At 40.1% G+C, this 25,302-nt stretch overlaps 1 protein-coding gene across 1 annotated transcript in view; it reads right to left on the reverse strand.

Annotated features, from left to right (window-relative positions):
• Nucleotides 1–3,673: 3,673 nt before the first annotated feature.
• Nucleotides 3,674–25,302, reverse strand: part of CERK (ceramide kinase) — a 66,522-nt gene continuing 44,893 nt past the window's right edge. Inside the window, exons 8-13 of the mRNA XM_014606453.3 lie at nt 22,651–22,803; nt 22,060–22,165; nt 18,957–19,024; nt 10,401–10,606; nt 7,517–7,725; nt 3,674–6,426 (exon numbers count right to left, since the gene is read on the reverse strand). Coding sequence (XP_014461939.1) covers nt 6,330–6,426; nt 7,517–7,725; nt 10,401–10,606; nt 18,957–19,024; nt 22,060–22,165; nt 22,651–22,803 — 839 coding nt within the window. The 3' untranslated portion in view covers nt 3,674–6,329. The remainder of the gene's footprint in view (nt 6,427–7,516; nt 7,726–10,400; nt 10,607–18,956; nt 19,025–22,059; nt 22,166–22,650; nt 22,804–25,302) is intronic.

Below are 25,302 nucleotides of genomic sequence, written 5' to 3' on the forward strand. Positions count from 1 at the left end.
CTCTCTGGGATGTGCGGTGGGTTTATTGCTGTCACTGAGACAGGAATTTAGGGAGAATGCTGCTTTGTTTCAGTCCAAATTTACTGCAAAGTGTAGTGACTGGACTTAGATCTAATTTACAACAGCATAGCATAGACCACTGATTCTCAACCAGGGTGCCGCACTACTCAGGGGTGTCTTGAGATCCTTTCAAGGGTGTTGCAGGGTGCCACACGATGCTAATGTTGTTAGGTGTACAAACACAATTGACGAGATAAACTTGGCTTCCAGTAGGAATCCATAATGTTAAAAAGATTTTGACCTGTTGTGGTATTTCTGAGTTCTTTGCAACAGAAGAATTGGTCTAGTGAAAAACCAAGTGTGGACATATTCCGAGGGGTGCCTTCAGTCTAACCAGGAGTGCCTAGCTAAGGTGCCTTGAATCTAAAAAGGTTGAGAACCACTGGCTTAGACCAGTGAGAATAAAAATAACAGTACCTGCTTTTATTTGCTTTACAGTCTGAGGCAGGAGCACAGACAGAGGCAGGGCTTCTAGAGAAATAATAGTATTTGATCTTGTAATTAAAGTTTGAATACAATGAATCTGCACAGATAGGCTCCATGAGGCATTTCTGATCTCAGCATTTTTGAAAAGCCAAAGGGAAGAAAGTATGCTGGTGTAAAGTGAAGTACACAAAGGAATGGGATCTCTGAATTACACTCAAGTAGCCAAAGGAGAATTTTGCTGCTGGGTTACACTAAATTAGCTTTTATAGCATTTGAGTAAAATCTAAATCTTTTGAAAACTACTTGCTTTATCTTTATCTGTAAAACTGATTGGGAGATATAATTAAGTCTCCCCCTCTCTGTTTGAACTCTACTGAGCTGGATGGAGTCCCACCAGGAATGAAATTTGCCTACCTACCCAAATATTCTTAAATGTTACCAACCATTTTGCCCATGCCGCCTGTCATGCTCACAAAAGAAAAAACGTAGGCTCCCTTCTAACCTACCATCAAGTTCACACACTGCCAAAGTTTCCATATTTAACTGGCACTGATAGGTTCTTAACTTCTAGCAGTCAAAAGGGAAATCTTTACTGAATCAGGAGTGATACCAGAAAGGTGAGAAGCAGCAGAGTTTGAGTAGGAATGCTGGCCATATGGGCTTATAGTAATATGATGGATCCAGATTGTCAATTTTATCCCTTTAAGAAATTGCTATCATCACACACAAAACAAAAAACTCCGAAGAAACAACAAATCTAAACTTAAATGACAGGAGGGAAGTGTTCTTTATGAATATTAATCTAATGTGTAATGCCAAAATATGTACCTTTTTGTCCATTGTATATTCAAGTGCCTGCAGTTCAGGATATGCATATCTTATTGATAAATTTACCCACATTTACTTTTATGGGAAAAAATGAGTATCTTGGGTATCAAGCTACTAAATTTTTCCAAGAACAGTTAAAATGCACGTACCCTGCAGTTTTTAACTCATTATAGTATCGTAGAAAAGTAGGGCTGAGAGGAACCTCGTATGGTCATCAATTCCAGCCCAGTGCTCAAGAAAGGATCATCCCTGATTAAATCATCCCAGCCAAGTGTCGGTTTAACCTGCTCTTGAAAATTTCTGGGAATGGAGATTCTACAACTTCTCTAGGTAGCCTGCTATTATGCATGTATTTATTGTGTATTCTGATACTGTCCCAGTCACAGTAAAGATAAAAATCATTTTGCTTGTTATGTATAAAGATATTGATAATAAGCAACTAGTTCAAATTAATTTGTGATTTGATATTAGGCACAGTTCACATCACAGGAAATAGCAATTGTAGAAAGGGGTACTTGAGTAATAAAAAACCACTAATAAGAGTTATGTCAATAAAGGAAGTAATTTTCAGATATTTTGTCTCAAACATGAAAATTGTTTAAGGAAATGTTATAGAAGATATTTTATATTATAAAAATAAATCTGCAATAACAGCATTTTAATGAAACATTACTACAAAATAACTTTCCCCAAGCATTGGTATTCACTACGTTTAACCTTCTGACAGTGGCATAGTCTTTTCCATTACATTAACTGAGTAACTTGAGAAAGCCTAAGAAGATATTCCTCAAAAGATCATAAATAAATACGTTTAGTGGGCCCGATCCAATGTTCATTAAAATAATGGATACTAGCATTGAACTACTACTTAAGCATACTATTACTAATATTTTAAAGTAAAGCTATGATATAGTATATATGGATAAAGTTATGGTCTTCCTTTATAATGTCTCCTTTTAGGCCTTGTGCTGTGTTTAATCAGACATATAGATGGCTTTCTTTACTTTGCTGGCCAAGCTAGTTGCCAGATCTGCAAAGGTTCATGCTACAGTCACTCAGAAATAAGCTTTGGGGGCCTTCTGCTTAGCTGCACTTCTGCAGCTTGGCCTAGGCTCCTTGAAAATGGCCAGTACTTATTTTTCATTTCATGGTAAATCAATTTGGCTACTAGTAAGTCCTGTAGTTGAGTAGTGCTCTACTGTTTAGCTCTATGGGCCAGATAAGTGGTGTGTGGCCTATCCACAGACTGTATTGGGCCCTGGGCCCATCACCACATTTTTCTGTCCCACATGCTGGGATTGGGTCCCAGGAACCTGGCACTGCCCCCTTCTGCCTCTCATGCACAATGATTGAGCCCTAAGGGCTTGGCACCACCCCTTCCCGGCCTCCCACACTGAGATTAGGCCATGGGTTCCCAGCACCAGCCCTACCTGGCCCTGAGCACTGGGACCAGGGACTCTGTGCAGAGTGCAGTGCCACTGCTCCCCCACCACCAAATTTCTGGATCCCTAGAGAGCCCCATGGGCCAGATGACATGGTGCCATGGGCCAGGGGTTGAGCATCCCTGTTGTCAGTCAATCACTGGATGCAACATAAATCAGCAAATGATCCAGGTGCTGCATTATCTGGAAATTAACCCTGTTCCTGATGGTTTCTATGCAGGAGCATCATCACTACAATAATTTTAAGGCATATATTATATATTAATGTCCTATAACAAATATGTTTCGGCTCACAAATGGGACTCTGAGGTATTAATGGCTAAGATTAGGAGATGTCAGGTGTTTACAAAATATGAACCAGAAATAAATTTTTGTTGACAATATTACATACATTAGCAAATATGGTTGTAAACTCAGGGATGCTCCCATACATGACACTGGCTTACAAATTTGCCAGCTCTTTGTTCCTCTTTTTCCAAACACTGTCTCCATTGGCAGTAAAGAACAATGTACTCTCTCCCATACTTGTTGCTTTTCATCAAACATGCTGCATGTTAATATAATCCTACCTGTTACTTTGACTCCAAATCACCCTCACTGAAGCCTATTAATTCCTTCGATATTTAGCTATTCCTGCCTACATTACTGTCAGTTAGCTCCGGCTTTCACAAACCTGGAATATAGAGCTATTGTTACAGGCACTTTATGAAGAATAAGATTATCTGGATGGGTCAAAAGAATGTGTTTTTCAGTTACTCCTTTAACATACAAGCTATTCCCCATTTTGAAGATCGGCTCTGTAGATCAAAATTGCTGAAGAGCATGGGTATCAATATTACAAAGGCAGATCAGGCTCTAATCGGTGGAGACAATAGGGTTGTTTAGCACCAATTCATGAAAAAAGAAAACAAGCCATATTATGTACAATATTCCTTTATTTTTCAGAGGGCTTCACATGATCACAAGACAATGTATTTTTCTAATCTTGAAACCAGCAAGATTAAAACCTATTAGTTTTTCCATCCATAATTTCTACATTGAGACTGTCTTTTGTGAGCGAAAGAGTCCTATTCTACTATGAATGATGATACAAGCAGACAGTACTTACACAGATTTTTTTCTAAACCAAAAGATGTCAAATAATTATATATAGTTCTTCGCTAATGTAATATGCTACAAGGAAAAATATTCAGCTGCAACTACATAGCTTGTCAGTTACTGAACTCTTTCCTATGTTGCACTAGCGCAAATATTTACTTTTTATACTATGCAACTTCTTTATTCCTTGTAATAAGGTCCTTTAGAATGGAGTTCTTTTGGAAACACCACAAACAGATTCAGGCAGTAGGAGTTCCTAAAAGAGTTGCAATGAATATTCATGACAGGTTTAAGGGATTTTACCTATCTATCCTTGCTTTGCCTGTATTTGAACCTCTTACCTGAGTTAAGAAACTACCTGGGACAGCTAGATAATACTCATCCGTAAGTTCCTAGAAAATGCTCCTAACCAGCTACGACTAGATGCCACAGTGTATCTGCTGGTGAACTGAATGTGCCACATCTACAGTACTGGTGAGCCAGTTGGTGAGCCTCTGCCTGCCCACGGTTCAAAAGAACTTGAGCATGGTTTCCCTCTACAAGCCTATCACTGAACTGGACTGATAGCTTTCACACAGACTTAATGCCTTTATAAAATACTTATTTTTGTAAATAGGATAACAGTATTTTCAGAGAGGTATTTACTTCAAACCATTGTGCTACACTTTGTAAATGTGGTTTGAAAAATAAAATGTAAATAAGATTTTAAAGTTAAATATGTGTGAACAACCTTGGTCCAATCAATGTTCCAACTCATTCCACTGCAAAACAGGATAAAATAGCACAACTTTGGAAAAAATCTTCAAGTATTTTTCTGACATAGTACATAATGAAAAATAGATCCTAAGCTCTATGGTATTGTATTTTTAAATGAAATTACTTTGTATAAATGTTATGATATACAGCAGGAGAAGAGTGTAGTGATGATACAGCACACCATTAGTAATTACACATTGACTTGAATGTAAATATCTTCAACGAAAAAAGCAACCATCTAAGATAACTGTTCTTTCAAGTGCTTTAGCAACAAAATGAACAGTTATCAAGGTTTAGACAAAACAAACAGATGGGAGAAAAACAGTACAACATAAATTTCAATAAATATATGTAAATACAGTACTGTTAGTTATTCAGACACAAAACAAAAGACATGGAACCTTTTAAAGCAAAGAATACACTCAGCAAAATGCAGCATAGAGAAAGGGTGCTAAATTCTGATCTCTATTACAGAGGTGTAACCTGTCATAATAAGGCAGAATCTGGCCCCAAATCTACACAGAGCACAGGAGTGTTACAATACACAAACTAAATATACATATTTAAATAGTTGCCACATTTCTGTTCAGGATAGTCCATTTTCTTTGCTACAAACAGCAAACAGTTAAGAGACTAATTCATGAATTCTCAAATGCCAGTTTCTTCCTATGACTTCACATAATGCTATCCTATTTCTAGATCTAACTTTAAAAGTATGTAAAAACCTTGGAGTCAATCAAGTTACATATTTAAGATGAACATACTGACACCTTATTTTGAAGACATTTCACCTTGTAAATAGAATCTCCAAAGGACTGTGCCATTGTCATTCCTGAAGAGGGAAGATTTTTGTATATGCTTTTTGAATATTTTTAAAAATTTAAAACTTGCTGGTGCTTTATAATATATTTATAATTTTTCCCTTGCCTGTGGCTTTCTGGTATTATAAAATGCCCTTGTAAGCTGCTCCCATGATTTATCTGCTGCAGTTTATATATTTGGTAATGTCCAGACAGTTCATAAAACCCATTTAAAATGTTACAGAGGAACATGCAAGGGAGCTTTTATAAATACCCTATGTAAAATAAAATATGATCTATATACAGATGTGCTTTGTATTTACTAAAATATTTCTAAAACTATTAAAATTATTATTTAAAGCCAGGAATGTATATTTGAATTGCATTGATAAGTTGCAAGGTATAGTCCGAATAATATAATGCATTTTATCAAATTTTACCAAAAAAAAAAAAAAAAGGTAAAATGAATGACATTATGTTATTACCTTCCAGGATTTAATCACATGCATTTATAGAATAATTCTATCAAAGTGGCCTTGTCCAATTGACACTACAGAGGCCTCATTTTGATCTACTCCAATCATGTTTTCAATGCTAAGTACAATACTTCATAACACCTACTTATTATTGTAGCACATCCATTAAATTCTCTTTTAAAAATACACTGGACATCAGTCATTGTAAAATGTAAGCCAATTCTTCCTTCCTACCACACATAATTCAGATTAAGCTACTCCGAACTATAACCTGATGATGCACAGAAAATTATAATCCTTAAAAAGTAGGTAGGTGAAATAAAATATTTCTAAAATTATACTGTAAACATCAAAAATAATTTCCAATTTTAAAATATTTATAACAATGGTTGAAATGCATATTTACTCATAATAACAAACTTTTTAACAGCATGGAAGGATATCTATGATAATAGTTCATTTGAACTCAAGTTGTAAGCAGCTTCATCTTTATAGATCTCTATTCCTCTTGCAAAGAGTTTTACTAACTGACAATGAACCCTGCAAAAGCAAAACAAGACAAAACCAAACAGTTATTTGAAGTCTCTTTTACTAACAAGGATCCGCATTTTGTATGTCCTAATATGGATTCACTGGGCATTCTAAGCACCTGGACAAAAAGGGCTACACTGCAGGCTACATAAGTCTCTGTAAATGGGAGCAATATAGAAAGTGGAAAAAACAGCTGAATGGTGGAATAACATGTTCATACCGCACCGTATTGCCCAGCGAGGAGTCTATGGGAGTCTTGCAAGTAGATGAATTTGATAGATCACAACCTTTTATAAAAGTCATTAATGAAACAATACATGATTCTTGTTTAATGGAGATATTTTATGAAAAGACCTCTGCATTTCTGGTTCCTTTTACCAATTTCAAAAACAATCTCCTACTTTCCAATACTCCTGCTCCTACCAGATTTAATTATGAATAATCTCAAAATGAGGCATATTTGAAGCATACAAATATAGAACCAAAAACATGTCTTAAGATATTTCTATGACTGAAAATATGGCATTAAATAATTAATATAAGGATTTGTCTATGCAAATATTATATAACTTTCCAAAAGTTTAACTAGCTTTGGTTGATGAGTGGGCTTAGTATCCACTAACCCACTGTGAGGACTGACAGTGCTTTTTGTACCCTTTTTGTCAAATCCTAGGTATGGTGGAAGTTACTAATAACCCTATAAGGTTTTATGTGACACAGAAAGAGAGGACTGGAATCATCTTTTCTGATCAGTTCTGTTTAGGCACATTTGCATTCAATTTTACTTATTAGTCAAATAGGCCCATAAGACAACCTGAAATTACCACCCATTCACTGAAATTCTTGTTAGGATTTGATCTGATTCTGCTTTTACATACAATTTAATGAATTCTCTAGTATATAAGGGACATGTTTAAATGTTCCAGTATAATACCTGATTTTAAAAACATTTTATGCCTTAAAAACCCCCCACAAAACCTTTTTAGTAGCTGTCAAATGTTACATAGTAACTTTTTAAAACTTCAAAGACAGGACTTTAAATATCTTAACATGATCCTCTTGCTACATACTGTATATGGAGGGAAAGGCAAATACTCACCTGACTTCAACAGCTGAACTATCCAACGTTTCACCATCACAGTTCCAGGTGCTGTTAGCCAGATTGCAGCAACAGGCTGGATGATCACTGCAGAACTGACCAAAACGTTTCTTTCCTACATCCTTGATATCACTTTCATTGTCTTCCAAGTGCTTTGATGTAAACTGAAACCTCTTCACCCGATAAACATCTACAAATGGGAAGTCAAACTGCAAAGAGGAATTAAAAAAGGACTTTTATAACAGGAAGTTTTCAGTGATGTTTTTCTACTCAAATTTTTCACCTAGGTTAATATAGGAATAGTGATTTAAAAAAAAAATTACACAACACTCAATATTTAATTTCACAGTAAAAATACAGGATGTCCTACTTTTCAGTCCTTTGCTTCACCTCTAAAACACCTCTAACCTCAAATGGCTATCAGTTGTTGCAAGGCTGCAACATCCTATCTCTATGGATAAACTGGGGAAAAGTTTTGAAACTATGGATGAGAAGGGTCCCAAAACTGTTTTATGTTGTACGATATGGTCACAAGGGGGTTGAGATTCATTGCTCTACTAACTTATTTATTGTTCTCCAATTCTTATGCACTGAATTCTGTGAAATCCCATTTCTGCAAGCCCCCTCCCTCTCTGCTGTAGGGTTTTCATGAGTAGGCTTTATCCAGAGAAGTCCATGGAAGTATCATCCCGCTATCAGAATCTGGGGAGTGTGGAGAGCTAATAATATGCTCCAGTGGAGTCGCACCTTCTTAACTAGGTAACCCCAGTGGAAACTAGCATTGTAATTACAAATGCCCCAATTATCAAAGACTAACATGATTACATTGAGATTGTAAAAGTGTCTAAAGTGCTTTAAAATAAGCTTTGTACACCAAGGAGAAATCAAGTTGCTAGGTACCCTCATATCACAAAAGGCAACTTAAAGAATTAGCCTAAAATGCTTAAAAAGCCATAATAAGGTATGACTCAACTTGATAACTGACAAAGAGTTGGGAAAACAAAAAAGTGAGCACAGGAATAGCTAAACATGTAAACACTAGCAAATATCATAATATAAAATATTACTGTCTATACTTATACCAAAATACAGGCAACTCAAGAGGTTTAATTTAAATCCGTTTCTCTCAGGTTTTATATCATGCTCATCAGCATGAGCGCCTAATTCAGTGTTACCCAATAAGAAGCTGCATCTACATGAGATGTTGACTGCGCAGTTGTTACTGTAGTTATTTAGTAGTTGCATACCCAAGTACCAAATGACTGCAGAGTAACCAGAACTACTGTGCAGTAGTGTCCCCGCATGGCTTTGTGGCAACGCTGACTGTGCAGTCACTCATTCCTACTGAGCAGTAGCATCATGTCACAGTTCATGCCCAGCGATGCCACTACACAGTAGTACCAAGCTATTGCACAGTACGCATCTCATATAGGTGCAGCCAGAGGGTGCTAGACTAATCCAGGGACAGCACAGCAGAGGAGACAAATGGAAAGTGCTCCTGGACATAATCTTCTGGGTCTGGCAGTAGAAAGGACAGAGTGCTGGGGATAACTGTCTGACCCTAGAGTCATTCTGACCCCCCAAGGAAAAAATGTTTCTGTAAGGAAGATGGTGGCAGCTTACAACTTGCACTCACCTCCTGCTCATGCTGTGGTTCTTACAGACTTGGGACTGGAAAGATCCTTCTGCATCACTGAATTTGGTTGTCTGCTACCACAGGCAACCAAATCATAGACACCCTTTAATAAACTGATCAAGCTCCAGTGGAGCTCATGAACACAGGGCTCAGAGAGTAGTTTGCTAGATCAAGAGACTTAGTTCTATAAGCTTTTCTCCATGACCCCACAAAGCCACCAGTGCATGCTTGAGCACTATGTAGCCTTCTGATAAGTGATGGAATAAGGGATAACCACCAGGTAAGGAGTAAAATTGTTAAAAATATAAATCAAAGACAAAATGTGAGATAAGCAAAAAAAGCAAATGAAAACAGAAAGGTGGAGATAGAGAATGGACAAAATAAAAATCATACACAATTATGTTCCAGGGTTTGGTATGAGGCAATACAGGAGTATGTAATAGTAGCTATTAAACTATGGTGGAAAGAGGAGTGAAAACCACAAACAGGTGGAATTATTTGAATTTTTTTATAATAAGGCACATCATTGATCTGTTCTTCATTCAGTCATCAGAACACATAGCATTAAAACTGAATGTCTAGCAATCATATCAGTTAATGAGCACACCAGCAGCTACAGCTAATTCAGCAGAACCTACGTGCTACAAAAAACATGTTCATTGCTCTTGGAATTCATTCTAAACAGGGGTAGCGGCACAGGAGGAATTTTGGTGTAGGATATATAACTCATTGTTGATTACTTGCTATCACCAAAGTTCTTGTGGAAACCTGCCATAACCAGATTATAGTTTGATAACTATGTTCTGTTAAGCTATGTTCTTTATTTAGTTTCTTATGAATGAATTATTCTCCCATTTCCTGTGTTGAACAGTTATATAATACTGCTGTAGGCAGTTTTCCATCCCAGAAGCTAATGCTCTTTAGCATCTGGTGACATGGGCAGACTTGTGTGCACATGCAGGAACTTTGTGATAAAAAGGATTTTAAACAGTGCCCAACAGAAACCACAGAAACATTTTTAGAAAGGACTAATTTAAGTATCAAAATCAGAATTTGGTTAAGATACCATGTTTTATATGAAATATTCTGAGATTTCTGGTGGGCACATGTGGTTGTAATACTTTATCTAATACATCATCCAGTCTTTTCTAATCAGTACTACCACTGATAATTTGTGCCAGGTAAAAAATTCAATGTGGTGACCTCATACATGCCTTGTTTGTATCACAGCCCTAAGAAAACACATACCTGATCATCCTGGTTTGTATGCCTGACAAGATACCGCAGAAAATTAAATCTGGAGCATTTGCGAACTAGAATGAGGTCAGCAGAGCCGTCAGCCAAGTGAGCTGCTGGTGATAGGCCTTTTGGACTCCGTGGACAAGCACAGCTCATATTTACTGCATTGATAGCTAAAAACTTTCCTTTAATAACTTTCCATTCATCTTCAACCTCTGAAACAGACACAAGAAGCATGTAAGACCCAGGAACCGGAAAAGGATTTAGGAACCACAGTACTTAGCTATTAAGTGCCTGGACCCAGATTTAAGAAAGAGATTTATGTGCACTAGTTGCTTTTTAATCAGAATTTAGGTAGGTACCTCTTCTCTAATGTGATTCAGCTAAGTGCTCCGTAACTGTTTCTGTATGTGAAGTCCAAGGTGTTTCAGTGTAGATTTATATGTTCTAGTGCTTAGGTAGAAAAGGGTCGAGGCATTTAGAAGCTATCATGCATGATTGAGATGTGCATGTTATAAGAAATTAAGTGTACCTTAATCCTGAGTTTCCCCCTGTGGCTAGCATTTTGCCTGGTTATTAGGGCTTCTTTTAAGATATAAGGATTTGAAGTTCCTTTGAGGACTTAAACCCAAATTGCCCACTTCCTAGAAAAGTGTTTTGACCACTAGGCCTCCAATTCTTATGATGCCTCTCCTGCCACTGAATTTGAATGGAAGTGGTTGACTGTCATGTTTTGTGTTAAACTCAATGTTCTGGTGTGCACTGGATGAGCTCGGAGCATGCATGTAGGTCATTTAGGTACTGCTCTACCTAACTCCTGCATTTAGAGAGGATTTAAGAGGAGATTGGGCAGGACTGCATGTACTCAGAAGGGAGTACTGCAGGCACCTAAGAGAGGGTACTTGTGAGTTTAGGCAGCTGCTGAACAGCAAGGCTTTGTACTGCTATTTTGAACTTAGTTGCCAAAACAAGGTTTAAATGACCTTTAGGTGCTTAAGTCCATGTTTTTCCACCTGAGTTAGGTAACACCTTACATTAAGGGATGGCAACTTTTTCCAGCAATGTGCTGCAATGACTCAGTTTGGGTCAAAGGTGAGCTGGCGCTAAGGCACAGCTGCCACCACTTTTCCCTGCCACTTCTCTCGCAGTACAGCAGTACATAGGCAAAGGCCCCACTGCTAAAGCCTCAGTTCTATGGGTGGGATCCAGCCTGTGAACCATAGGCTGCTGACTGCTGCCTTATGTGACCTACTTACAGGATGAGTAAGACTCAACCGTTCTTAGCAAGTTTCACCTTCTAAATAAATAGTATAATCCTTTATTGATACATATATAACATGCTTTTTTATTTTACACACACACAATATTATACAAGTATTACAAAGCATTCAAATTTGACATATTTTATATAAACATATCTACTTCCTACTAAGTACCAGATTGATACCTGATCTTCTTTCAAATACTTCTTTGACAATTCTGTCACATGGGTATCAAATTCAGATCCCACAAATTCAAAATTCATGGTCTTTGGCTAGATCCACCAAAAAAGGAGAGAAAAAACAGCACCACAAGTACAAGAGGAAACTGGGAAGGAATTTTTTTGCAGAATTTTGTTTGATCTACTTTTAACATTCTAGTTTGGGTAAACAAGGGATCCACGTGACTTGGATGTTTTGTTTGTTTTTTTCTTTTAAATCAATGTTAATTTTTCTCCATGTCACAATATATATATATATTAAAAAAAATTAAAAACCTTTCCTGGCACCTGTAGCTGAATGGGATTAACTAACAGTAAAATCTGTCTCAGTGAATTTATTAGGATTGTAATATTGCACAAACAGCAGAGCAGCTTGTTTTCATCAAGAACAAATTTTGGCATTATCAGATAACTAGATTTTGCTTAATGTGTGGTGTCAGCAGTCCTACTAACAGGAAGCAGTATTCTTTTCTAGAACACTGGACTGTCACAAGATGATGTGTGAAGATACTATCACGAGGAACATTTTTCTAGAGACCTAGAGAAAGCAACGTTATGGAAGACTAGGGTAGAGAATGCCAAAGCACATGTTAAGGAACCAACAAAGAAGGCAGACCTTGATTATCAAATTCCTGGTTAAGCACAATAACAGACTGTATATATGTTGTACAAATACAACCTGGACAGCTGAATATCATGGGACAATTCTACTAGTAGAGAATCAGTGTTCAGGGGTTCAGCTCCCTAAATAGTTTACTTCGTTACTTACTACCAGGAAAGATCTTAAGCGGGGGTTAGGTGCTGAAGTCAGCACGTAAGGCAAAAATCGGTGACAATATGCACAGTGGGGGGGGGGGGGGGCGGGGCCTGAGTTTGCATGCGGCGCCATGCTTAGAGCTGTGCGGCTGGTGACAGCGGCGCAGCGCGGGGTGGTGGTGGGGATGGCTTCGTGCCACCCGGCCACCACCATGCTGCCGCTGCCGCCTGGCGGCCAGCCACACAGCTCCAGGCACGGCTCCATGGTGACAGCGGGAGGTTTTGGAGGCAGTGGCTGTCACCGCCATAATGGGCCTCCAGGTAAGTGGCACTGCCACGTGCAAACTCAAGCCCCACCCCCTCCCACCCCGCGTATAGTTGAATTCGCGCAAGTTAAATGTGTGTATGATGCAACTGACCTGTATTTTATTCCCAGGCGTGCTATATGTGAGAAAATACGATATTCTCTAATGTATTTTTAAAATTCTGTAATCTAAGGATATTTTCTCTACTTGCACAAATAAAAACTAAGCCAATCATGGAGCTTTTATTCTAACACAGTACCTCATGCCTGTGTTGACATTTTACGGAACAGATCTTTTCCAATTTAGAAAGTAAAGAAGAACTTAAAACGTCACTTTATGGCCTAAAATGTTCCATTTGCTCTGTAAGTGATTTTTAAAACTTATTATATTATTTAATTTCTTGGATCTTTCCATTAATCAAAGCTTTTGGATCACTGATCTAAAAGAAATATAACTCCAGCATGCTAAAAAGGTTAGATTGCTACAAAAGCATCAGAGCAGACTCTTGTTCAGTAGGAACTTTATTCCAATCCCTTCTAGAACTGCCCTCTTGCTTCTTTTTTCATCCCTTATAAGATGATTAGTTAGCTAATAATTAATAAGGAAATACAGTTTTGATAAATTCTGATAAAGTGTGCAAATCATTTGTCAAAAACAATTTTCAGTACCAGCTAGTTCTTGGTTAATGACAACCTTCATTTATGCTGCTTTTTTTGTAAAAAGAAAGCATAATTCAAATCTATTTCAAAATCTGTAAACAAAAGAAAATTTGATGAGGAAAACTGGCAGTTTCTTAGTATTTTAAATTGTCAGAAGGGTAGTGGTTTCTTTCTTTGAATACAGAGCTACTGTCATTAGAGTCAGATTCTTAACTGCATAGAGGTATAGCCTTTAAATCAATGCTCTGCCTGGGTGCCTGCCAAAATGAAGAAAAAAGATGCAAGACACCAAATGCCAGACAGGGTTGAAAATGTTCTTAGAATCATAGGAAATTAGCGCTGGAAGGGACCTCAGGAGGTCATCTAGTCCAACCCTCTGCTCAAAGCAGGACCCTCCCCAACTATATTATCCCAGCCAAAGCTTTGTCTACCCAGGTCTTAAAAACCTCTGAGGATGGAAATTCCACCACCTCTCCGGGTAACCTGTTCCAGTGTTTTACTACCCTCCTAGTGAGAAAGATTTTCTTAAGATCTAACCTAAACTTCCCTTGTTGCAACTTGAAACCATTGCTCCTTGTTCTGCAACTGAGAATAGTCTAGCTTTATCCTCTTTGGAACCACATAGTTGAAGGATGCTATTAAAGCCCCACTCAGTCTTCTCTCCTCCAGACTAAATAAGTCCAGTTTCATCAGTCTCTCTTCCTAAGTCACGTCCCCCAGCCCCCTCACCATTTTCAGTGCCCTCCACTGAACTCTCTCCAACTTGTCCACATGTCCACATCCTTTCTGTAGCGGGGAGACCAGAATTGGACACAGGACTCCAGATGTGTCCCCACCAGTGCTGAATAGTGGGGAATAATCACTATGTTGTCAGCAGTCACTGCAAAAGTGATTGCTGGCAACATTCCCACCAATGAAGCCCAGTATGCCATTAGCCTTCTTGGCAAGAAGGGCATATTGTTGGCTCATATTCAGCTTATTGGCCATTGTAATCTCCAGGTCCTTTTCTGCAGAGCTGCTGCTTAGCCAGACAGTCCCCAATCTGTACCAAGGCATGGGACTGTTCCGTCCTAAGTGCAGGAATTTGCACTTGTCCTTGTTGAACCTCATGAGATTTCTTTTCGTCCAATCCTCAAATTTGTTGAGGTCTTTCTGAATCCAAGGCCTACCCACCAGCGTATCTATAACTCACCCTGGCTTGGTGTCATCTGCACTCTATGCCATCTTCCAGGTCATTGATGAAGATATTGAACAAAACCAGCTCCAGAATGGACCCCTAGGGCATTCCACTTAATATTGGCTGCCAACTTGACATCGAGCCATTGACTACTACTCTCCGAGTTCGATGTTTCAGCCAGTTTCCTATGCCCCTTCAGTCTATTCATCCAACTTGTAATTCCTTAGCTTGCCTGACAAAATGTTGCGGGAGACCATATCAAAAGCCTTGCTAAAGTCAAGGTATACCATATCCATTGGTCTCCCCACATGGACAGAGCCAATCATCTTATCACAGAAGGCGATCAGATTGGTCAGGCATGACTTGCCCTTGGTGAATCCATGCTGACTGTTTCTAATCACCTTCTTTTCCCCTAAGTACTTAGCAATGCATTCTTTGAGGTCCTGCTCCATGACTTTTCCAGCGACTGAGGTGAAGCTAACTGGATCCTCCTTTTTCCATGTCTTAAATATGGCCACTATATGTGTTCTTTTCCAATCATCTGGGATCTCTTCCAATTGCCATGAGTTTTCAAAGACGATGGCAAGCGGCTCTGCAATCGCTCTTTTGCTGTTGAAGTTGCAGAATCCAGGCCAGTCCCATCCCCCATAAAATTAATGAAGACTCCCATTGCCTTCAACAAAACTGGATCAGATCTCAGTAAAAGGTCAAAATGGGCCAATGACTGTTCCAATTTATACTGTCTGTTGATTATCACAAGGAGCTGTATTAGCAGCTGTGGTTCAGAGCAGCATAAGGGCATCCCAGTCCCATCCTGGCAGCAGGAAGTGAAGCTGGCATAGAAGTATGTACACTAGCTCTATGCTACCAGGGAGTGTTAAGACTGTTTTGGTGATTGCTTTATGCCAGAATCTGCCGGTGCAGATGAATAAATGATTGGAGGATTTATTCATTACATGTAAGGATTAAGGGCTTGATGAGAGTTTGGATCAGACCCTCAGACACCAAACAAGAATAGGATTGGAGGTCGCTATTGTACGTTTGACTACCACTGAGATGGGACTTGCACAAGAACACTGGGACACAGACTAGAGGCTTTATTCCAGTCAATGAAACTGTGTGAACGCACTTTAGGTGGGAATTTAGCTCCAATGAAATTTCAAGGTGTGCCAAACTGATAGAACATGACTAATGGAATAGTTGTATAACATAAAAGAAGAGATGTAGCTAAGAGCAATGAGCTAAGAGAAAATGCCTTTTGTCTAGTGAGGAGCAAGAGTTTAAATGTATTATAGAAGAAGAAGGGAAGCCAATGTGTAGGGTGAAGAGTGGTATGATTGAAGCAGGAATGAAAAACATCGTATGTATACTATACTGGATACCAGTAGCTGTCAATGGCAAAGATTTTAAATGGGTTGCTAACAGTGCACGCTCACAAAATAATACTTACATTTCAAAAACAAATGCATGCCTTTGTTCAGCATGCGTTGTAATGCTAATAAAGTAAAAACTAGGAGGCAATTCAGATTCCAGCTAGCAATAGTTAAGTCTTGTTTTGTGATCTTAATTCTGAGGCTAGGTACAGACATTCAAAAGGCCCAAGGCAGAATCAATCTAAGTTACGTGATTTTTGGTAAATGGCGTAGTTTAGATCTGTAGTGAACAGAACACACATTTGTCCTTTGATTCGGGGGGGGGCGGCAAATCTTAGATTGGATTCCATCATTTTTAAACCAGTCTGTATGCGCTCAACTTTTGTTCTGTTATGTTTATAGACCCATTTTGTAAGCTGGACTTCTGTTCTGTTATGGATATAGACCGGTTTCTGATCACTTATACCGGTAAGAGTTTACTGTCTGTACCTGACCTGAAAGATCTAAGATTTAGCTGAAATACAAAATATGCACCCTTCAGAAACCTGATCTATTCAACTATCTGAAGTATTAGTACACCAGGGAGTTAATTTCTTATGGCTTTTCTGTAAAAAACAGCTCAGCTTGAACAAACACTGAATTCTCCACTGGTTTAAAATAATTTATAAAAATTATACAGCTTTTTACAATAATTATTTTCTGGAGTACTGTACATTATTTAAGGGGTGTTGGTTGTAGTGGTGTTGGTCTAAGGCATGGGTGGGCAAAATTCAGCCCGCCAACACTTTCATCCGGGCCGTGGAACCCCTCAACAAACTGCACCCTGCCCAGACTTTCCATCCAGGAGGATGGGAGCAATGCGCCCACCGTACACACAGCCCCAAACATACCCTATTGCCTTTTTCTGACCCTTGTAGGAGGAAGGGCACAACATGGCCAGCATGCAGCTTCCGTGTGCAGCTGCTGCTGCTGTAGCCCCCAGGGACCTGCTCTGTTCTCCTGCTGGCTCCGGGCAGCAGGTAGGAAAGTGGTGGGGGCTGGGCTGCAGCTGGGTGGTGGTGCAGAGCGTGGGGCTGGTGGCAGTGCGAAGTGCCTGCCCAGGGGGCAGTGGCAGCACAGAGCTCAGCTGGGCAGTGTGTGGGTGTGAGCGAGGGTGGCGGTGTGTGGGGATCCCCCACATTCCCTCTCACACTATCCCCATGGTGCGCAGCCCCAGCAGACAGGGACAGCAGCAGCAGCAGCAGGCAGAGTGCTCAGAATGCAGGCGCCCAGCGAGGCATGGCTCCGGCCAACACTGCACATTGCAGCGAGGGGCACAGCCCCGCCCCCACTGGGCAGTCTGTATCGCTGGTGCTCCCTGCCACTCGCGTGCAGCCTCTGCACTCTCTGGGCAAGGGAAGGAAGCCCTGTGTGCTGGAGGCGGCTGCCTTCCCTGCCCCCCAGGGGTGGTTCAGTGCAGCCCCAGAGGGGAAGGCAGCCAGCTCCAGTGTGCAGGGCTTCCCTTCTGTGCCCAGGGAGTGCAGGGGTTGTGTGTAAGTGACAGGGAGTGCTGGCGATACAGACAGGCCGGGTGAGGCTGTACCCCTTGCTGCGATGTGCAGTCCTGACCAGAGCTGTGCTCTGCTGGGTGCCTGTGTCCTGAGTGCCCTGCCTGCTGCTGCTGCATTATGGGAGTTCGGGGGGGGTCCCCACACCTACCCCACCTTCCCTCACACCCCACAAACCCCACACCCACACTCTGCCCCCACAACCCACCACATATACACCCCCAACATATCCTATGCCACTGCTACATACAGCCAGCCACACTCCTTACATCCCCCCACACCCTATCATGCAGAAACCTGGCACCCCACCATTCACACACTCACACTAGCACCCCACCACACACAGCCATACCCCACCATACATACCCCCCCACCACACACACACCACCATACACACCCACACTCCATCATACACATACACATACCCCCACACCCCACCATACACCCCCTCAACAATATACAAGACTAAGAATTTATTTTGAGTTCTTATGCAATCACCTCTGTATACGGTATGCAAACACGAATCAGGACACAAATATTTTTCATAATAAAATTAAAATATATTATAGTAGGTGTTAGACTTTTAGGGTAGGATTTGGTTTTTTTCCTGGTTCTAAGATGGCAACCCCCTCCCCTCCCAAAAGGAGTATTTCTGAGGGGGAGGGAGGGGGGGGACAAGGGGAAGGATTTCTGGTGGCAAAGGTCAGGGGTTAGGGGTGGGACTTCCAGTCCCAAGATGGCCACAAGGGAGTGGGGCACCTATCAAGGGGCAGCGCTACCCATGCACCCCTTAACAGCTCACTAAAACTTGTTCAGTTGCCCTCCACCCAAAATGATTGCCCACCCCTGGTCTAAGGACATAGGCAGGCAAGGTTCTTTGGCTAAATATCTTTTATTAGACCAACTTTTTGGGTGATATCTTTTATTAGACCAACTAAATACAGGTACTCCTCACTTAATGTTGTCCCAGTTAACGTTGTTTCATTATTATGTCACTGATCTATTAGAGAACACAGTCATTTAAAGTCACGCAATGTTCAGTTATAACATTGCTTGGCCGCTGCCGGCTAGTAGGTAACTACTGTGATGTAACTGGATTTGCTCTACAATGTTTCGCTTAAAGTCGCATTTATCAAGAAGCTAACTACAACATTAAGTTAAGAGTAGCTGTAGTTGGAAATGTTTTTCTTTGCAAGCTTTTGGGTACAAACACCCTTCTGCCCAAAGAACCTTGTCTGTACATTATTTAAAACTTTCATATACATTACCTTTATGTTCTAATCCATAGTTCTTCTGTTGCTCTTCTAGTTGTTTAGTTTGTCTGCAGATGTGGCACCTAAAAGATGAAAAAAATGTTTGTATGTTTTTCTAACTAGTAAATTATTTATTACATATTTAGAAAATGTGAGATTTACCCCAAGCCAACAATCATAATTCCTTTTGGCTGAGGGAACAGATGCTAATCATTAAGATCTGACAAGTGTTGCAATAAAGTTTGTATCTTCAGTTTACACTAAACAGATCTGTGCAAGAAACAGCTGGCTCATAAAAGGGACACACACACTCTCTAAGGCAGTGGTTTTCAGTAGCACATGTGCACACATACACAGGTTGTCCGCCCTTTGAGACTTGAGGCACCCTTCAGAAAATACTAGTTCTTCATTTTCAGTCTTTTTTGACTACTGCAAAATAACAGAACAGATTTTCTGTTGTAAAGAACTCAGAAATTTCACAACTGTGGGTTTCTATTTGAAATCTCTAGGTTTATCTTGTGAATCATACTTATAAGCTTAACAGTGCTAACACAGTGTGGCACCCTTTTACACCTTTGAAAGGATCTCAAGGCATCCCAGGGTGCTCTAGCATTCTGGTTGAGAATCACTGCACTAGTTTATTTTACTCAATTAAACTACCAAAAAATGACATTGAAATTGTTTGTTTTTGCCTAGGGAGCACAAACTGAAGTCATCCCATGAGATCTGTAATGAATACCTAGATTTCTGGAGTTCAGACAACATAACAGGGCTGCAAACATGCATGAATGTATTTCCCCAACCCCCAGATCTAAGCATATCATTGTCCCATTCCTTCAGCTAGATTCACCCTGATGGAAATAGGCACTCATATGAAACCTCCTTTATTTTATAGCAATTCTGTGAAGAATCAGGATCTGTCCCTCTGACACTAACTGCAAAAACCTGGCTAATACTCATTCTGTTGGGAAAGCCAAATTAGCAGTAGCGCCAGGAGGCAGGAAGAGTTTGAACTTCATGTCAGAAAACTTTTCATTTGTGTCTGTTAGTTGGAAACTATCATTTAACTTTTACAAGGTTGTTTAATTGTTACAACTGATTTCATAACACTTTACTAGCTAAGCTTAAAAGATCCAAGTCTGTTACCTCAAAACCAGATTTATAAACCAATACAGAGGTCAGCTGCTAGAAATGGACAGAGCCACAATAAACAAGAATGATTTATCATATAATATAATTAGGAGCATTAGTGCTGAACAGCATGGTCAGTCACACTCATTATTTAACTGTATGCTCATTGACAGAGACAGAACAATGTTGGAGCCCAATTATTAGAAAAGTTAGTGGACAAAATTAAATCAGCAAATAAATAAAATGACATCAGTGATTGTATTACAGGCCCGATCTGCTACTAATTATATATAGTGTGTGTTTTGTTATTTATTTCAGTGGGAGCAGAATACAGAATTTAGGTCCTAACCCTGTAAAGACTTAATCAAAAATCAGTCTGCTGGCCTCCAAAGTCATCTTGTAATACTTGAAAAGATGCAGAACTCCTATAAACAGAACCACACACAGGAGTAATATTATTTTCATACTCAAGACTTTGCCGTCCTGGAACCTTAGGGTATCTTCACAAGTGCTTGGGTGGGAGGAGTGGAGGGAGAAAGAGGGGGGAAGCTGTCTTCAATTAAGAGTGGCTCTCAGAAGCTGCTCCAATTAAAGCACCCACAGTATCTCATGTATTCAGCATCCTGTGCTTCAAAATGGTGGCTGGGGCACTTTAAATTAATGCTCGTCAAATAAGCTTTAGTTAAAGTGCCCCTGCTGCCATTCTGAAGTGCACAGACGCTGAATACATCAGATGCCAAGGCTGCTGGGGTGTGCTAATTAGCATGCTCCAGCAGGCTTAATTAATTGACTCTGCTCCAACACACTGTACAGCAAAAGCTTTGTTATCCGGCACCCATGGGGAACGAGGGGTGCTGGATAACCAAATATGCTAGTTATCTGAGAGGCCCGAACAGGCGTCTTTGCCTGCTCGAGCCACTGCCTCTTCTGCCGCGTCGGGTGCACTGCTGCCCCTCCTGCCGCGTCGCAGCCCCTCCCACTGTGTCAGTGTGTTGGAGGACTGGGAGGGGGCCCCGCACAGGCTGCTATGCCCCAGGCTGTGGGAGCTTGACAGTGCAGGCTGGTTTGCCCCAGGCTGTGGGGGCTCGGTGAAACCGGAAGTGCCATGGTGGGCACTTCCGGTTTCGCTTTTACCTAACAAGGCAGCATGCTGTTTAATAGAGCATGCTGGTTTGTAAGGTACCAGATAATGCAGCTTTTACTGTAAATACAGTGCATCGGAGCAGGTGTCCCCCACATCTACGGGCACCCTTAGACTATAAATGCAGGCTGCAATTGGCTAAGGCCATCTGTCATCTCAAAGCAGGAAAGGAAAAAAACATGGAAAAATCTAAAGTCTACAAGCTACAGGAATAATTAGTTATGGTGAAAATATGTCACTATCTCTCTGCTGACAAGATGACTAATGTTACCAGATTAAAACAAAACAGTTAAGAAAAGCTGCTTCTTTAAAAAAATCTTGTTTGGCTGAAAATTTCTAACAAACACAATTATTTCCTTGGTTAAAGCCATCAGACTTTTGAACCTGCCATTTGTTAGTGGTTACATAACATGTTCCCTTGAGCATCCCACTGTAATTGAGCACTATGTTATTTTATTTTGTTTCATTTAATAAGGTGGAATACAATGTGTCAGACTGTCAATAGCTACATTTTTGTAATGCATGTAATAATAAAAGACACTAGCAAGCCAGTTCTGGGGTTGTTTCGTATATTTTTTTCCATCTACTGACCTAGTAAAATCAAGTATTTTATTTGATAACCAGTGAACTTCACTTCTTTTACAAACCTCATCTCTTCTTGAGCATGTTTTAGATGTTGAAAAAACAAAATTGCTCTTTTACAAAACAAATAAATATTGTATTGTGTGTCCCTTTTATTTGTTGTCATGCAGAAAATGAAAATGATTACTTTATCAAAGTTCAGTAACTTTCATTTCTGAGCCCTTTCAAACTGTTTCACGTATCCACAGATAAATATGAGCTTACCCTGTTCTACAGCTTTCTTTATCTCTTGGAGATCCCACTGTACCTTTTGCTGGTTGAAAAGAAACTGTTCCCTCATAGTATTGATGAGAGAGAAACGTCTTGAAACCTTAAAAAAAAACCAAACATTCAATAGCTTTTAGTCATTTGAAGCTTGCATCCAACCCTTTGTTGCTTCTCTGTTTCCTTCTTTTGGAATTGCAAGAGAATAATTATTCTCCTCTCTCCACAGCTGTTTGCTATTCTGTATCTTTTAGACTAGGTGAGGGGTAAAATATGTTTCCCCTTCACTTGTCTTGTGTGTCTTTACTTGAATAATAAAAACATAAGTGGAGGGTATTAAAGCCAGCTACAGAATTTAGATAAAGAACTGTCACGTATTTCAGCTGGCCTGAACGGAGAGGTGTTAAAGCCACCCCTCCGCCATTATCAAGTTTCACAAGAGACAAGATTATCTTTAAGAAATCCGATGTGTTTGGTGCTACCATAGGAAATTTACAGACTGTAACTTTTGAAAAGCTTCAAGGAAGTATGCTTAGGTAATCTATAATCTTTAGATTTTCTAAAAGATGATACAGCAATTGCACAAGTTACCTGAAAAGTCATATCTCATTGGACCCATCCACCGCTTCTTTTCGCTGTCTTTTAATATATCTCCATAAAAACCATAACCCAACAGTGATACCGAGTATTTCAGAAATGTGTTGTTGTGATGTATAGAGGAGACATCCAAAGGCTGACAGTCACCTATTAGGAACAGAAATTCCAAGTTTTACCAAAGTTTACACTGTTTCCAGCTGCAAACTTAATATTAATTTTACACAGCAGACCTATTGTTTTCTGATAGCAACCTTATAATACATAAAACAGGAGAACCTTATAATACATAAAACAAGAGAAACATTTTTGAAGCCTAACTAATCCATATATCAAGGCTGTTCGACTAGCAGACATACGAGCTGCATTTGGCCTGTGAGCGATTAGCATTTTTGGCCTGTGGGCTCCTGCCCAGCTGCCACAGCTCCTGTTTCTGCAGCAGTAGCCAGGGTCTTCAGGACAGTGCAGCATAGTTGGAGGTGGTGCCATAAGCTCGCTGCCCAGGCAGCAATGACAGTGTGGGTTTGGAGAGGAGCGTTTCCTGCAAAGCAGTTGTAGGGAGATGGGGATAAAGGACTTGCCACAGAGGTGGGGAGGCTCCCACAGTAGCAGGGCAGTGGTGGAGAGGATGGATTGCATGGCTCATACAGCAAAAGGGATGCACATGGCAGGGGTACCAGGAGCATGTACAGCGTGCATCCTGTGACATGCAACCCTCAGTGTGTGGCCCATAACCAGTGTCTCATGTTGCCCCCAGCTGCTTTGAAATTGGACAGTCCTGTCATATATTTTTGAAAAAGAAAAAGAAGACAAAAGAACAATGGGGCAATGGAAAACACAGTAATAAATTGGTCACATGAAAGCAGACCAAAGCCATATCTTTACAAACTCAGCATCTTGTTGAACCCTACCATTTTGTAAGCTGTTCAAATTATTTTGATTTATATTTAATATTTATATTGTATCATGTCAGTTTTAAATATAAATGTATACATAAATTGATGGTAGTGTAAGTGATTTTGTAGCCATGATGGTCCATAAATTATGTGAGAGGCAAGGTGATATATTTTATTGGACCAACTCTGTAGTAGTGATAAAGCTAAATAAGTGTTCAATGGCATTCTTTGTCAGGTCTGTCTCCTGAGAAAATGTATTTAGTAATTCGTTTATTTTGTAATTAATTTACCAATTCATTTACTGTTTTAGACAAAATATAGATGTACTAATTTAGACAAAATATTATAGTATGTTGAGAGCACATTACGTTCCTGATCCTTCAAAGATGTCCACTTCGCTTTACACACAATGAACAGCACCATTAATGTCAACATACAGCAGGACAAAATCTTAGAATTCCAATGTTTCAGCACTCAAAAAAGCAGAAAATACTAACATTAACATAGCCTGTAAAATTCAGTCCTTTATATTTAAACATTACACTGTAGTCTTCAAGTCATAAATCATTTCTGAAATACAACAGAGGAAACAGTTACTTGCTCTACCACATCTGCAGTTCTTCAAGACATTGCAGTCAGCATGGATCTTACCATAGACTCTATGCAGCTAAAGTAGGAAGGAAGTAGCCTTGGGTAATGAGAGCAGCTCCCCACTATTATTTAATTTGCTGCTGTTCATATTCCTTGCCAATGTTGGCCCATTTTTCCACATACTAGCAACGCCTGATATCACGACATTCCCCTTGGAATGGCAGTAGTTTAGGTTGCCACCTCTTACCACACCTGACAGAATGAGATGAAGTGATTCCTGGAGGGCAATTCTAGGATGGTCTTGATTTTGGCTGTTGAGACCCACATCAAACCTGTTGTCACTGGGATGCATAACAGAGGGCAAATGTATACAGGGCATGCTTTCTGGGCAGGCATTCTGGCTGGCTACTGTAGGAATAGGTGGGCATCTTCTCTTTGTTTTAGAGAGTAGGTCAATCTTTCACTCCATCAACACAGTCTTAGAGTATGAAGGAAACTATCCTCTCCCACATCAGAAAATATTTGTGGCCAAAAATAGTGGGATACAAAAAGGGAAGCTGATGAATAAATCACTCTTCTAAAGGGGTCCAATTTTTTAAGGTCTATCTTTTGGAGTCCCCTTGGTCAAACTGGTCTCTGTGTGGATCACAGATACCTCAAATGTCCCTGGTCCCAGATGCACATACAATTGTTTCAAGCTCTTAAGATGAACTTGACCGCATGGCCTCAGCAATTAACAGCAGGTTCTGCAAGGCTCTGTAGTTACTGATGGCTGGTTTTGGAGCTGAGGTGACAGTCTCCTCCAAGGAATTATTCCTTTGGTAGAAAGAGGAACTGGGGTGTTTTCTGATCAAGTCCTCTCCCTTGCAATGCAGTCCCTTTGGTTCTAGTAAGGGAGGCCTGACGCCCATGGAGACAGACCTTTTTTCCTTTTAAGATGTGCTAAATAGCTCTTCTCCAAGACTTGTGGGAAAGTGGCACTCAACAGGACCACAGTGGTAAATCATAACATATAATGAACAGGGTGTGGCTCATTTGTCCACTTCTGTTTATGTGTTACTGTCTGATTCAGGGCATGTTGGGATCCCAGCCATAGGACTCCTCCAGTTTAATAGGAGATTGTTTCTAGTCTTTGAATGGGGAACCAAGACTGGCTTGAAGT

This window comes from Alligator mississippiensis, chromosome 4 (genome assembly GCF_030867095.1).
Source record: "Alligator mississippiensis isolate rAllMis1 chromosome 4, rAllMis1, whole genome shotgun sequence".
In the NCBI taxonomy this organism is placed as follows: Eukaryota; Metazoa; Chordata; order Crocodylia; family Alligatoridae; genus Alligator; species Alligator mississippiensis.